This window comes from Chiloscyllium plagiosum, unplaced genomic scaffold, assembly GCF_037043375.1.
Source record: "Chiloscyllium plagiosum isolate Xiang-an unplaced genomic scaffold, Cpla_swu_hap1 HiC_scaffold_22, whole genome shotgun sequence".
NCBI classification, from domain to species: domain Eukaryota; kingdom Metazoa; phylum Chordata; class Chondrichthyes; order Orectolobiformes; family Hemiscylliidae; genus Chiloscyllium; species Chiloscyllium plagiosum.
This window is the reverse complement of record NW_028270160.1, coordinates 44,505,224-44,520,209: the sequence shown is the minus strand read 5'-3', so window position 1 is coordinate 44,520,209 and position 14,986 is coordinate 44,505,224. Positions and strand designations below refer to the sequence as shown.

Sequence of the window (14,986 nt, the reverse complement as noted above, 5' to 3'; positions counted from 1 at the left end):
ACGTCCAATGAGGTGCAAAGTTAAATGTATGCATTTTCTGTTTAGAATACTTTTTTTTGCAGAAGCAGAGAGACTTCTATTCTATACTGTTTCAATACAGTAAAGAATTTATTTTGTCTTTCAACAACTTCAGAGGTTTTATAATGTTTATGATATAAACTTGTGCTATAGATTTTGCTAGATATTTATGGATCACGACATTGAAACTGCTTTTGTTTGATTAGTTAAAATAGGTATGTGAATTTGTAAGAAATAATTTTGTTGGATTTTGTCTTTGCCTTTGTTCTAATACAGATGAAAATCAACTGGCTGATGTGATACGAAGCAGAGTGAGAGATAAACTGAAAGCAGTAAAAGTAAGAATGCCATCTTTAAACACTTGTTAATACAGCACATTTGTACATTAAAATGCTATTCAATGAAAAAAATGTGACTCATCTTTTCACAGGCTGGGATTACAAGTTCATTCGTACAAGAATTCAAAGAACCTTCACCCAATCTGCAACAGTTAAAAGATGAACTAGCGACAAGATTTGATAAGACATTAGTAAGCAAAGACTTCTTTTTAAACAGTTAATGAAGCTATTATAAAAAAAAAAGGTTGATTTGATGTAATTCAGGCTTTATCATCTCTGTCAAACTTGAATGTGTAAAACAAAACATGACAACTCAATTTGATCCTGACATATGAACAGGAATGGACTATATGGCCGAACAATCCCATTCTATGACTGCTCCTCTTGGGCTTCAACTCCACTTTCTCATTTGCGCCCCACTTTCTTCGATCCTGGAGAGACTGAAACTCTGTCCACCATTACCACAGTTTTAACAGTGATTAGCTAACTCAGTATTGAAGATGATGTTACAGCCTTCCATAATAGATGATTTTTAACTAGCTTCTTTCTCTCTATATCTATTTCTATTTAGAATATACTATGTTGTGCTCCCCCTCCATACATTGTCAGAGATCAATGAACTGAATTTTAATAAAATCAGCTAAGTGTCAATTTTGGGGAATTTGACAGAGGATTTCTCACTGTGAGCTCTAATGTAATTCTCCAATGCTTATTTCTTTACATATTCTCCATGTTTCTACGATGTTTTCCTGTCGCTATCATGTGCTAACCAGCAGCAGATGTATTCGCCATTGCTGGGACCTTCCAAAATTTCCATTCCTGACACAATCTTTAAAATCCAGCTATGCACCAGGTCAATTGTTGCCAGACACAAATAGCCTTTCATAATACACATAAGGGAGGGAAATCATAAAGGACAGCTTCTGAGGGGACAAAGGTCACAGAGGTCACTCTTCATTAGAAATAGCACACATTCTTGAATGTATTGCTACTTTATATCATCATCTGTCTAAATGTCTGTTATTGTAACTGCCACTACAAAAATCAAGCTACACAGCCTGCCTGTACTTATCTGTAATATCATATTAGATCTCTATCTAAGAGAGTCATAATTTTCTCCTCGTGTCCAGCATAGAAAAACATTTTGTCATTGTTCAATGTGGGGGCATCACATGTTGGAAAACCTTCATACAGTGCAAATGTTAATTCTTGTTGAGCAACAGAAAAAGCAAAGACAAACCAAACACAAAACTCCATTTGTTTCTGAGAACAAGCAGTTGTCAATTAATTCCTGTTTAGCATACTCTGCCCAACTCTGCACACTTCCGTCTTGCTGAAGGTTATGTGCCTTCTATCCAGAGTCTTTATCTTCCTCCTTGGAAGACTGCTGTCACTCTCCAGCTTTTCAGCATCCGTCACACCCCCTTTTTGCTGCTGCCATTGTGTAGGCACAGCATGCACATATTATGCAGCATACTCTGTCTGGACTGCACTGCAAGGCCCTCAGAATGATTCAATCATTGAAGCATCACCTTCAGGAGGCCTTGGTTAAAGAATTGTATTATCTTGACTCTCCATATCAGTCAATGGATTGTATAGCTGAATCATCACATGTGGTTGCAGACAGAAGTTTTACCAGTAGCTAGCCTTGTAACCATCTGGCCCTTGAAATGAAACAGGAACAAGAATGTTCTTGAGGACATAAGTATCATTGCAGCTTAAAGGGTACCTAGAACAGCTGTTATGGTGCTTTCAACATGGCAGATACAGTCTATAATGCCTTATACCTGGGAGAAACTAGCTATGTTTGTAAAGACTATTGCCCAGGCTGCAGCACGGACCTCATATGGAGAAATCAGATGTGATTTGGCACAAATTGCATTGGTAACAGCCTTGATATATTTGTGGGTGGAAGGTTGGGTGATCCCACACAGGTCCCCATTGGATTTTTAGATGCACCTAGTTAATTCAGCTTAGACAAGCAGGAGCTGGAGGAACATAGCAAGCCAGGTAGCATCAGGAAGTGGAGAAGTCAACATTTTGGGTATAACCCTTCTCTGTTCCTTCAGCCGCCTGCTTATCTACTTTGGATTCCAGCATCTGCAATTTTTTTTTGTCTCTAACTAAGTTAATACAGCTTGGCAGCTACCGACCCCTTTGGGGTACAAAGCCAGCTCCAGCAGATGACAGATTTCTGTGGCAGTGTCTTAGGACATTTTCATTAGTTTTTAATGATTAGTTTTGCTTAACAGAGATTACTATGAGCAAGTTGTATGACCAATTACACGGTGAAGCATGCAATGACCAGGATTTGTTTCACGTATGGTTGGTCACTTTGTAGGTAGGATTCTATGATTAAGCTAGCTGCCATTTATTAGTCTGTATTTTTTCAGAATTCATTAAATAGGATTATGGTCTGTGTACACTAGGATGATTTTCAATTTTGCAAAGTCCTTTTAACATTCCTCTGTTCACCCAGTTATGATTTTAATTATTTTGTAGGTGTGGTAAATTATCAGGGCACTCAGGCACATTGCACAAATGCTGAGTTCAGCAGTTACCTGGGTTGTCAGCGTCTGCAAGATGGTTTGGAACATCACTTTTTTTCCTACCAGTATACATGATCTCATACCAGTATGGGTTATCAGGGGTGACAAAGTTAAGATTTCTTGTGGTCTAAATGTCATGGGTTTTCTCTGTATTCTTTTCTGATTTGGACTGAGTGGTTCACCATGTCTGTATACTCGCAGGGCATAGTTTAGGAATGAAGTCTTATCTGGTCACAACATTTACTTCCCAGTAAGTAATGTGGAGCCATTTTGATCTGCTTGGCTCCAGGACATTAAGGAATCTTTGGATAGGCTTAACTGTATTGATGTTCAACATGTGCAAGGTTTTCTGTCTGACTTGGGTTAATTTGTTGGACCTCAGCTTGCAAAGCCTTTGAATTATTGGTGATAGCTCCCAGGTCCAAGTCATAAACTAAAATGGGCACATCCAGCAGGTGCCTGTGGATTTCTTTGAGTTTCCTGAGCAGGGTGACCACAACTTCCTATTGCCCTTTGGGGGTGCTAATTGGGTATCTAAATGTCAGAATCAGATGACTGGCAGGTGGGGTTCAACTGAGAAGGTGGTCTGTCCCTCCTCCTCACCTGAGGTATCTTGACTACCCTAGATATGCCCATCTTTTGGAAGATTCTCGCTAGTTTACAGGGTTCTGAGTTTATTTCTGTTTCATCTGCATTTGAACCTCTTTTCTGGTGATCTCAAATCCAGTGCAACATCAGGGTTTAGCACCGTTGCTTGTTCTGTTACACATATAAATTTAGGAAATTGGAGCAGAAATAGGTAATTTGGCCCTATGAGCATGCTCCACCTTTCAGTTTGACCATGGCAGATTACCCAACTCAGTTTTCTGATGTGTGTGCCTGATCCTCCAGATGCCACTCTGGTTTAAAAATATTTTGTTTGAATAAGAAGTTTAAATAATAGAGGAATCTGATGGGTCAGGTATGCATAATCCAAAGTAGTGATGTAAATTAATCAGATGATAACACAATTTGATACCTTGGATTTAATTTCTACAATTGAAAGGCAGGAATGTCTTATGAATTTTACATTAGTTAGACAACTCTGGAAGACATGTGAAGTTCTGCTCTCCATGTGATAAAACTAAGCATTGAAAAAGAGGTACAAATATTTCATTTTGTCTAAATAGACTTTACGTAAGAATATAGTTTGGCAAACGTTTGTAACCAGCTTGAAGCACATAATCACTTGTGAATGAATGCATTAAACTTTCAAACTTTTATTCCTATTCAAACAAAACCAACATTTTCTAAATGCTTTAAATGGAATTGGTCTTCATGAAAGGATCTAAAGATCCAGTTCTTAAATTCCTCGATTATGAACTCAACTGAGCACAGGGTAAACAAAGGTTTCTAGTCATGCGATTATTAAAGGGTTGCTCACTTGTCAGGGAATTGACGGTAACATTTCAGTGTTATCTTTGAAAAAGTCAAAGACTGAAACATTGCCATGACAATATGTCATGGGATAAGTTAAATATGAGAAATTAAGTTATTTTTATTTTTGGGGTTGGGAAGGAGATAGTTTCAAATTGATACTGGGTCAGAATTGTTTGTTACAACTTGTTGGGCCCATTGTTTAACTTAAAAATATCAGATGCTGACAGGAATGCCATTATTCATATTGGCTGCCAGCTCAATGATACAGAAGTGTATGTGGGCACTTTTCAATAAATCTCATTCACTATTATATGTGCAAATATCTCGCTAAAGCATACCACACATGCTCCTCGTTATCAGCAAACATCCATACGGTAAAAGACATTCCAAGCTGAATGAAATCAATAGATAAGAGAAAGGTATGAAATATTTGCAGAAGAGCCAACAGAAAGTTCAAAGGCAGATGACACAATCAAAGAGATTGTTCTTTTGAGCAAGCAGTGCTCTAACAGCAGGGAGGTGAATCACTTTGCATGAAAGTGTTTTAGCTAGAAAGAACCAATAAATGTGGAGAAAGATGGTTGCTGGAGAGATATTAGCTAATCATACTGAAAAATTTCTTTGCTACACAACAGGTTGGCATCAAGTCTAACAGTGATGAAATAAATAAACACAAATTGAATACAAAAGACAAACTTCTTTCTCAAATAATGTGAGTAGTCCAAGGATTGACAATGTCAGTCTAGGCTGCATACAGCTCAGCCAGGGATTTTGTCAGTCATAAGTTGCGGCTGTCCATTGAAGTTGGTCTTAAAGGTGAATGACAATCAGCCTTGAGGGTCAGCTCAATGAAAGTCAAAAGTTATCAGGGGCCACTGCTGTGGTAGGAAAGCTAAAGAACTCAATTCTGGGGAATGGAGGCATCATGCTGAGATGCAGAAGGGGCAAGAGTTCTGAAGAGAGAAACTGAATTAATTGATTTTATTTATATCACGTATACTGAAATACAGTGAAAGCTTTGTTTATGAGCAGTAGAGGCAGACCATAGTAAGCAAGGATATACAGAACAAAAGATCCAAATGCGGCATACAGTTAACATTGCACAGGGCATCCAAAAGAGATTTAAATTAGCAAGATCCACATTATTTGAGGGTAGTGAGTCCATTCAATAGTCAAATACCCCTGTAATGGCCGGAAGAAGCTGTCCCTGAAACTAATGGTGCGTGCATTCAGGCTTCTGAATCTTTTGCCTGATGGAAGAGGTTGTTGGAGATCATTACTGGGATGCGATGAGTCTTTGATGATGTTAGCAGCCTTTATTCAATATTGAGCCATGTAAATGGAATCCAACATTGGAAGGTGATGGGAATAAATGATGGGGGATGTTGATAATGCATTGGATGACATGGGAAGCTATGGGAGTGAGAGTTACTGACAGTCACCAATACCTAACTGCGATGCTGAAACAATGCATGTAATGTTTGGCATGAATAAACTATAGGGCTATGGATAAGGGGTAATGTTCAGAGCAAAGATGTAAATCAAAGTGGTGACTTATTGAAGGCTAGTACTGATGGGCTGGTCAAGAATTGCAGGAAGAAAGGAACATGGAAATTCTGGAGAGACGTGTCTTAATTACTAGACTAAACCTGATGCACTGTGCAAAGTGCAAACCTTGTTGTCCTCCATACTAAAACATCTCGTCAATGCACATTTCAAATGGAAAGTGACTGTGACCACACCTAAAGTGGACAGAGTAAATGTTTTTGCATGAGTGCTTGGGCTGTATTTCTGAATGACAGTTACATTAATCAATCACTTCCACGCTATAGGTTGAAGTTGTCTGTAGCCATAACACTGCGCATGCGAAATGTGTGCACAGTCCAATTGTGTGGGGTACAAATGCTGGTTGCAAGTAAACTTGATCATGTAATTGGTTGGAGCAGATTGAAAACAGTTATCTCTGTGAAACAAAAGTAATTACAGGTGAACTTAAAAGAGGCACATCCAGGCCATGAAGCACAAAGATAATGCAAAATCTTATAGGTTACTCAAGGACATGAAGCTGATTTCTTCTCATCTTGAATTATAAATCTTTGACAACAAATATTCAATGATGTCTTATTTGGTTGATGTGGGGATTTGGATTGGAGAAAGCAAAATCTTAGAATCACTTAATGTCTTATGCAACATACCTTGTACTGCATTCATTAGTCAGGTATTTATGTCAAATGTACACTTAGAAGCTTTTCATGACCCTCTTTGTCAGAGTCCTCCATTTCTCGCTGCTAATCTGTCATTTGAAAGAGATTTGGATGATGATTGCTCACATAACAAAAATCTTTACTTTTCAATGTATGGCCAAAAAAGGTTCATTGGGAGCATAATGGATCCAGGCACAGTAGAGATTATCATTGCTGATGCTGTGGTGCAACAAGGATGCAGATTATTAGAGGAGGATTAGATATATCAGCAGTAACTTTTAATGGATGCCAATCAGACTTCACATGAAGTCAGTGCAGATGAAAGACCCCTCGGAATACACAGAAACATTTTGTGATTTAGACCTTAGAGCTTGCTCCACCATCCAATATGATCATAGCTGATCATCCAACTCAATACTCTGTTCCTGCTTTCTCCCCCAATTCTTTGATCATTTTAACCCTAAGAACTATATCTAACCTATTCTTAAAATCATTCAATGATTTGGCCTCAAATACTTTGTGGTAGAGAATTCCACAGGCTCTCCACTCTCTGTGTGATGAAGTTGCTCCTCATCCCAGTCATAAATGGCCTACCCGGTATTCTTATTCAACGCTCCCCAACTCCGGCCCCATGATTAGGAAAATTCTTCCTACCTTCATGTCTGGCAATAATACATTTCTAAACTCTAGTGGATCTAGTCCTAACAAGTCCAGTCTGTCTTCAGTCATCTGTCCTGATGTCCCAAGAATTAGTCTGGTAAATCTTTGGTAGACTCTGTCCATAGCCTTTCTCAGATAACAAGACCAAAATTGCACACACTACTTCAGATGTGGCTATACTCAGACCCAGTACAATTGTAGCAAGACATTCTTGCTCCATTATTTGAATCCTCATTCTTTGAAGGACAACATACTATTTGTCTTTTTCACCATCTGCTGCACATATGTGAATACTTTCAGCAACGAGTGTACAAAGGCACTCCGTCTCATTGTATCTCCCATTTTCCCAATCTGTCACCATTCAGATAAACTTATTTTACCTACCAAAGTGGATAACCTCACACTTATTCACATTATTCTTCATTTGCCATGCATTTGACCACTCAGTGAACTTGTCTAAATTACATTGAAGCATCTCTGCATCCTCCTCACAACTCACCCTCCCACCCAGCTTTGAGTCATTTACACATTTGGAGATATTAATCATTTAGATGGGGAAACTAAATGTAATATGTATTGTGAATGGCTGGGTTCAAACACTGATCCCTGCAATACCCTATTATTAACTACCTGCCACTTGGAAAATGATTCTTTTATTCTGACTCTGTTTCCTGTTTGCCAGCCAGTTCTCTATCAATGTCAGTACAATATCCCTAATCCCATGCTCTTAAAGTTTACATGTTAATTTCTTGTCTAGGACCTTTTTGAAAGCCTTCTGAAAGTCTACGTAAACCATATCCACAGGTCACTTCTACCTCAGAAGAGATTCCAATGATCCAAAAATGTGAACCCTTCTCCCCTGCACCAGCTCCTCAGCCATGTATTCATCAGTTCTATTGTCCTATTTCTACCCTCACTAGCTCGTAGCACCAGAAGCAATCCAGATAGTACTACCCTCAAGGACCCCTTTTTAAATTCCTGCCTAACTTTCTACATTCTCCCTTCAGAATCTCATCCTTTTCCTTCCAATGTTGTTAGATTCAATGTGTACAACGACCTCCTGCTGGTCCCACTCCCCTTTGAGAATATCCTGCATTGTCTCCAAGATATCCTGACACCAGGGAGGCAACGCACCATTCTGATTTCTCACTTTCAGCCATAGAAATGTCTGTCTGTGCCTCTGACTAGAGAGTCCCCTATCACAATCGATTGCTTGAAACCTGCCCTACCCCTCCTTTCATTAGAAACTTGGCTGTTCATGTTACGTTCCCCTGAGAGTCCATCACCCCCTACATTTTCCAAAACAGCATACTTGTTTGCGATGAGGATAGCCACAGTAGAGCCCTGCACTGCCTGCCTTCCTCTCCCACCTTTTCTGGAGGTAACCTAATTGCATCTTTTTTTTTTATCTTTTCCTATTACTGTAATCCATCACACCCCCTATCTCCTGTAAAACCCTCACTGGCTCTAACTGCTGCTCCAACTGATCCATGCGTTCTGACAGTGTGCTGTCGCAAACTCTTACTGCAGACAATTATTAGTAACATGGAAACTCTCTCTAATCTCCCACATCTGACAAGAAGAGCATATCGCTCTATTGAAGGTTACCTTTGCACTTTGATAATCTACAGACCCAGAAAATAGCACAGTCGTACGCTCTAAAAAACACTGCTCCAGGTTAACTTAGTACTTATGTTTTATATTTTAAAATTTTAATCAAGAGACAGATCTCAATAAAAAATAACCAAAAAGAACCCACTCTACTCACTGTTATAGATTTACAAAAAAATAAGCAAGGTTACACTTAAAAACAATGTACTTATCTGCTCTTGTGCTGTGAGCTCCCCCATACAGTTCCTCCAAGGTCAGCTGTGATTTTAGCTGTTTATTAATTTTTCTTAGATGCACCTGGTGTTCAGAACTACTTGAACTCAGAAAATGGTCCGATTCCATCAACATGCAAGTCACTATAATCAATTGTACCACATCTTAAAGTCTGTGCCAGGTATCCTGTGAGCTGTCATGATGCCTACATCCTTGAGAACTTTTTTGTTCCTGCTTCACTTTAAAGTCCAGATGCGTTACAAGGATAGTTACTTGGAGACAAGTCTATGACCAATGCTGATAACTCCATTATGCCATCCCGAGAATGAGAAGGAGTATTGACACAATGCAACCCTTTTTTGACCAGACTCTTTGTGGAGCAAACGATTGGCCTGAGGCAGCTGTTCTAATGCATGGATCAGACTGCGGGGCCTTACAGTGCACTTCAGATAGAGTGTGCAGCATAATCTTAGCATGCTATACTCTGCACAACTGAAACAGTCAAAAAGGATGTGATGGTTTCTGAAAAGCTGAGAGAGTGGGAACATTACTCCAAGGAGCAAGATGAGGACATTGTGGAGGAACATCACCTGCTGTACAATACAACACTGCAGTGTCAGGCACAATTAGTTCCAGTAGATGAGAAATGGATACAGTAATCACTGGTGCCCTGTAAATTTATTCTTTGCTAACGGCAAGCAGACTTTGTTTGTTGCCAGAGGAAAATATAGCTGTTTTTTTTTGTTGTTCTACAACTTTTGCTGTTTCACAATAGAAATGAGTGTTATAACAAAGTTTTCCTGTGTGTGATGGTACCACATTGAATGTTGAGGGGATGTTAGGCTACATTGAACATTGAGGCAAAAGTAGAACACCCTTACAAAAGAATTGTAAAATGAAATGAGGCTGAGGATAGGTAAACTGCAGCTTGGTTTATAAAATGCAATAATGTACAAATGTATACTTGAATGTGCAATGTGATGTTAACTATGCTCCCTATATCCCTGAGAAGCATTGATTTGTGATTGCTTTCTTCGCTACATGCACAATGAAGGCCTCTTCTGGATTGCCAATGCTTGACCATTTACGCAGAAAGGATTTAAAAGTGGTGCCAGTGGAACCAATCCCGAGATATCCCCGTACTAGCGAGTACTGTCATCTGTGGCATGTGGAAGAATAGTGTCAGCAGGCATCATAGATGCATGGAACACAATTGATGAGATAGGTTTGGAAAGATAGTGAGAGAAAACTCCTCAGGCTTCATTGAGATAAACCCACCTTGAAGCTTACTAAAATTGATACTTAACTGATTTCTGGTAAAATTCAGCCCATTGTTACAATACTGAATGCTAAACAGAATTGACAAAATAGACATAGAATGGATGTTTCCCCTTGTGGGGAATCTAGAACAAGAGTTCATAGTTTTAGGCTAAGAGGTGTCAGATTCAAAACAGAGATGAGGAGAAATTACTTCTCTCAAAGGGTTGTGAATCTATGGATTTCACTATCCCAGAGTGCAGCTGATGTTGGTACACGGTTAATAATCAGCTAAGGGTTCTGGGAAGTGGGCAGAAAAGTGGAGTTGAGCCTGGGATGAAACTAGCCATGATGGTGTTAAATGGCAGAATAGGCTGAAGGGGCTAAGTTGCCTATTCCTGTTCCTAGTTCATATGAACATATTTCATTTGATTTTTCATTTCTTTCTAATTTCAGAATTTAGAATCAGATGAAGCATGTCAATTTTTTACTTCTGCTTTGAATTTGTCAACTGAATCAGTGATACAAGAAGATGAGTTGGCACAACTGAAAGATTTATCTTCTGAATTTCGTCTCACTGGATTGGAGGTAATTGGAAGCCAGATTTTTAGCGGGAAAACAAATCACAAAGTTGGTAATCTTTACTGAGGAAAGAAGCAAAAAGAAAATATAACCATTCTTAATCCTGAGTTTTTCTGACCTTGCAACATTATTTAAAATTTTTTTTTGATCTTATATTGGTACAATGGCAATATTAATTAAATTTTAAGAATGTAACTTAAGAAATACAAGGACTGACTCATTAGCCACTAAATAATAATGCTCAGTTCTGCTATTGCTCCACCTACAGTATCACATAATGCATTACTGACTTTTGTGGGAAAAACACAGAACCAATAACAGACCTTCCTTTTGTCCTTTTCCCATCTACACCTTGCTCAAAACCCATTGCACTTTTAACTTTTTGCCAAGTCTGATAAAAGGTCCTCAAACTGAAATGTTAACTCTGTATCTCTTTTCACAATTACTGCTAAATCTGTTCAGTTTTTTTTAGATTAGATTAGATTACTTACACTGTGGAAACAAGCCCTTCAGCCCAACAAGTCCACACCGACCCTCCGCAGAGCAACCCACCTAGACCCTTTCCCCCACATTTACCCCTTCACCTAACACTACGGGCAATTTAGCATGGCCAATTCACCTAACCTGCACATCTTTGGACTGTGGGAGGAAATCGGAGTACCCGGAGGAAACCCACGCAGACACTGGGAGAATGTGCAAATTCCACACAGACAATTGCCTGAGGCAGGAATTAAACCCGGGTGTCTTCTAGCATATACTGAATTTATAAGGGTTCACAAACCTGAGTTTTTTTGAAGAGGTGACTTAGTGGACAGGGGACTGAAAGGTTATGAGTGTTATTTAGATGTTCTTGAAGGCAGTAGATAATTCCCTTCTAATAGTCTGTAAATTATAATTGAAGTTTGTGGGGTCAATGATCCGGTTCAGAAATCGGCTGAGACAAGAAGGGATAATTGGCAGGAACGGATATGGTAATTGTCAGGATGAAATTACTCTGTCCCTCAATGACCTATATTGTGGCCTCAGCTATTTTCCATATTTGTCAATGGTTTAATTATTGGGATAGGAAAACAGCTAATCCAAATTTCCCTCTGGCACAAAAATTGTTAGGCACAACATAGCAGAGAATTGCAGAGATATTGATAGATCAAATGAATGGGAAATATTTTGACCATAATGAATGATCTCGCTTATCATTTGTATTCTGTTTACAATTTTGATATGATTGGTCACATCAACTTTTCCAATGCCACTTCTTTGTTATATAGCAACAGCCCTTGCCTACCTCCATTCTTATCTATCCAGTTGTAGTCAGAGAATATCCTGCACTGGCTTCATTCCCCATTGGAGTACACCAATAATATATCCTTGACTTTCTCTCATGTGCATATATCCTTTGGTAACAGCATCAGATTTCATATACTCATACAAAACTTTGCTATGCAAACCCGTACTAGGACCTGCTGACCCATCATAAACATTCAATGACCCGCATTGACTTTGGATCCCTCAGTGCTTCAGTTGAAATGTTATTTTTGTGTTCTGATCCCTCCATGCCTTCTGATATCTCTGTAACCTTCTCCAGACTTTAGATCCTCACCAACTTTGCATTCTCTAATTCTGGCCTCTGATATCTGCCACTCCTTTTATGCCATTATTGATTATGATAAACATTTAAGCTGTGGATTTTACTGTTTAAACCTCTCCTTAGGCATGGCAACCAGAATATATGGAATACTCCAAATGTGGCCTTACCAATGTCTGTGCATTTGTAATATGACATCCCATTTCCTGTTCTCAATGTTCTGACTGATGAAACCAAGTATGCTGAAATAATTTCTCAGAGGCTGGTATTCTATCAACAAGTCATCCTTTACCTAAATGTGGAGAGTCCTTGACATTGTTCAACTCTTTCAGAGCCAGCTCTCTGAGTGAACAGAATGTCTGACACTCCTGTTCTTATCTGTCCACACAGCTCTCTGACTGGACCAAATTAACTGTCCCAATCAGCGAACCTCTATTCTGTGAGTTCCATCTGACTGACCTCATTACAATCACTACATTTCTTCTCATTTGAGTCTGAGGACATAGTCCGGCTCATTTTTTTGTAGTTCCTCTGGGATGTTCTAGTACCAGGTCAGATTCCTTCAATTTTGCCTCTGATATGGGCAGCATGTAATGCACAGTAGGTTGCATCTTGCACCTGGAGCATCTTGAAAGAAATTCTCTCTCCTCTTCAGGTGGCAAAGGTGTCAAGATAGCAACATTCAATGTGTCCATCTCAGGTTCCAAGGTATCTTCAATGCTTGATGGAGAGGTTCCGGAACAGTCAGAAAGGCTGTTGCGGAGTTGGGCATGTTTTGCTCCAACCTGTTTGCAACTTTCAAATGGCCCCCATACTTGTTCAAGACTGTCACACCTACCTGAAATTTATACATCGCAAGACCTGACCTGAAATCGACCGTTTCTCTTACCCATGCAGGGCCATTCCAGTGGTTCCTGCACCAAACTCCATCCCCTGAAGTAAACTGTATCTCTTGCTTGGTGAAGTCTTGTGTCTGACATTGGCCTTCCTGATGCCATTTCACCCTCCCTCTCCAGGTGTGTGAAGATCAGATTTAACTTGGTGCTGAATCTTCTCCCCTGTAGCAACTCTGCTGGAGCTATCCCTATTGTTGCGTAAGAGGTAATCTACTTATCAAATAGGGACCAGGACAGTATGGTATCTAGTGAAGGTATGGACTGTTTCTTTAACCCTGCCTTCAAAGTTTGTGTTGCCCTTTCTGCCAAGCCATTGGATGTTAGATGGTGCCAAACTGCCTTTATATGTCAAATACCATTCGACTTTAGGAAATACTCAAATTCCCTGCTGGTAAGTGATGGCCCATTATCTGTGACCAACACTTCTGGGAGTCTGTGTATTGCAAGAGATGTGCGCATATTTTCTATCGTTGTCCCTGTGTTTGACGAATAAACTCTATGCATGTCCAGCCACTTTGAGTGGGCATCCACAACAGCTAAGAACATTTAATCCATGAAAGAACTTGCATAGTTGAGATGTCCAAAGTCTGATATTGTCTGCTGTGACTGGAAGTATGTTTGGAAAATTTCCAATGGCGGTATCACCGGTGCTGTATCTGCCAGTGAGAGGCGACTCAATGTATCCACATTTGTTACTTGGCCTCCCAGACGGTGTTCCAAGTTGTAATTAAATGCACTTACTATTAGAGCCCACTGCTGAAATTGGCCTGAAGCTATAAACTCTGGTAGATAGGTGGGAGCCAAGGCACCTTTGATCAACCTCTGTTTATCTTCCAATGGGTGTATTTCTGGTCTTGTCAGTTCTGCTGGTCAAGTAGGTTACTTGGGTGCCTGGAACATATATTTTTCCCTGCTAAGGCATACACCTGCCAGGAACAAATGTCTAAGGACTATGTCTAAGTTCTCTGTGTTCCTTATTGTCTTCCCTGTTATTAACATGCCATCTGGATAAATGGCGATGTGGGATAGACCACATAAAATGTTCTCCATCACCGATGAAAAATTGCATAAGCTGACGAAACACCAAATGGCAGTCTTGTATATTGGTACAAACCCTTGTGGGTATTAATTGTGACATTATCCTGGGAATCCTCATCTAATCACAATTGCAAATGTATATGGCTCATGTTCAGCACTGTGAAGGACAACCCCCCCCCCCCCACCAGCTTTGCACATAAATCATCTCAGTGAGGGTATTTATCCAGCTGTGAAAAGAGGTTTACCTTTTGTTTAAAGTCTCCACAAAGGCGAACCAACCCTTGGGCTTCACAATCAGTACAATTGGTGCTGCCTATTACGCAACCTGGAATGGTTTGACGATTCCTTTGATTTCCATACTTCTGATTTCTGCCTCTACGTCTGCTTGAAGGCAAATGGCACTAGCTGGGTCTTGCAGAATTATGGAATTACTTCTTAGACAATGAGCAACGTGGCCTTGGCTCCTTTGATAGGTCCTAGATCTTCCTGAAAAACCTCCAGGTATTTAATTAGGACTTCGTATGGTCAGTCATTTTCTGATTGATTCAATGTTTTTCAATCTTTCTCAAACAATTTCACCTCATCAAGCATGGGCCTAAGCCATTTACTATAATCA

The 14,986-nt window shown here is 39.6% G+C and overlaps 1 protein-coding gene across 1 annotated transcript in view; it reads left to right on the top strand.

Moving 5' to 3' along the window:
* Positions 1 to 14,986, top strand: part of LOC122561384 (protein CC2D2B-like) — a 121,400-nt gene that overhangs the window by 56,349 nt on the left and 50,065 nt on the right. The window contains exons 6-8 of the mRNA XM_087999270.1: positions 295 to 356; positions 449 to 547; positions 10,726 to 10,857. Of these exons, the coding sequence (XP_087855396.1) occupies positions 295 to 356; positions 449 to 547; positions 10,726 to 10,857 (293 nt within the window). The remainder of the gene's footprint in view (positions 1 to 294; positions 357 to 448; positions 548 to 10,725; positions 10,858 to 14,986) is intronic.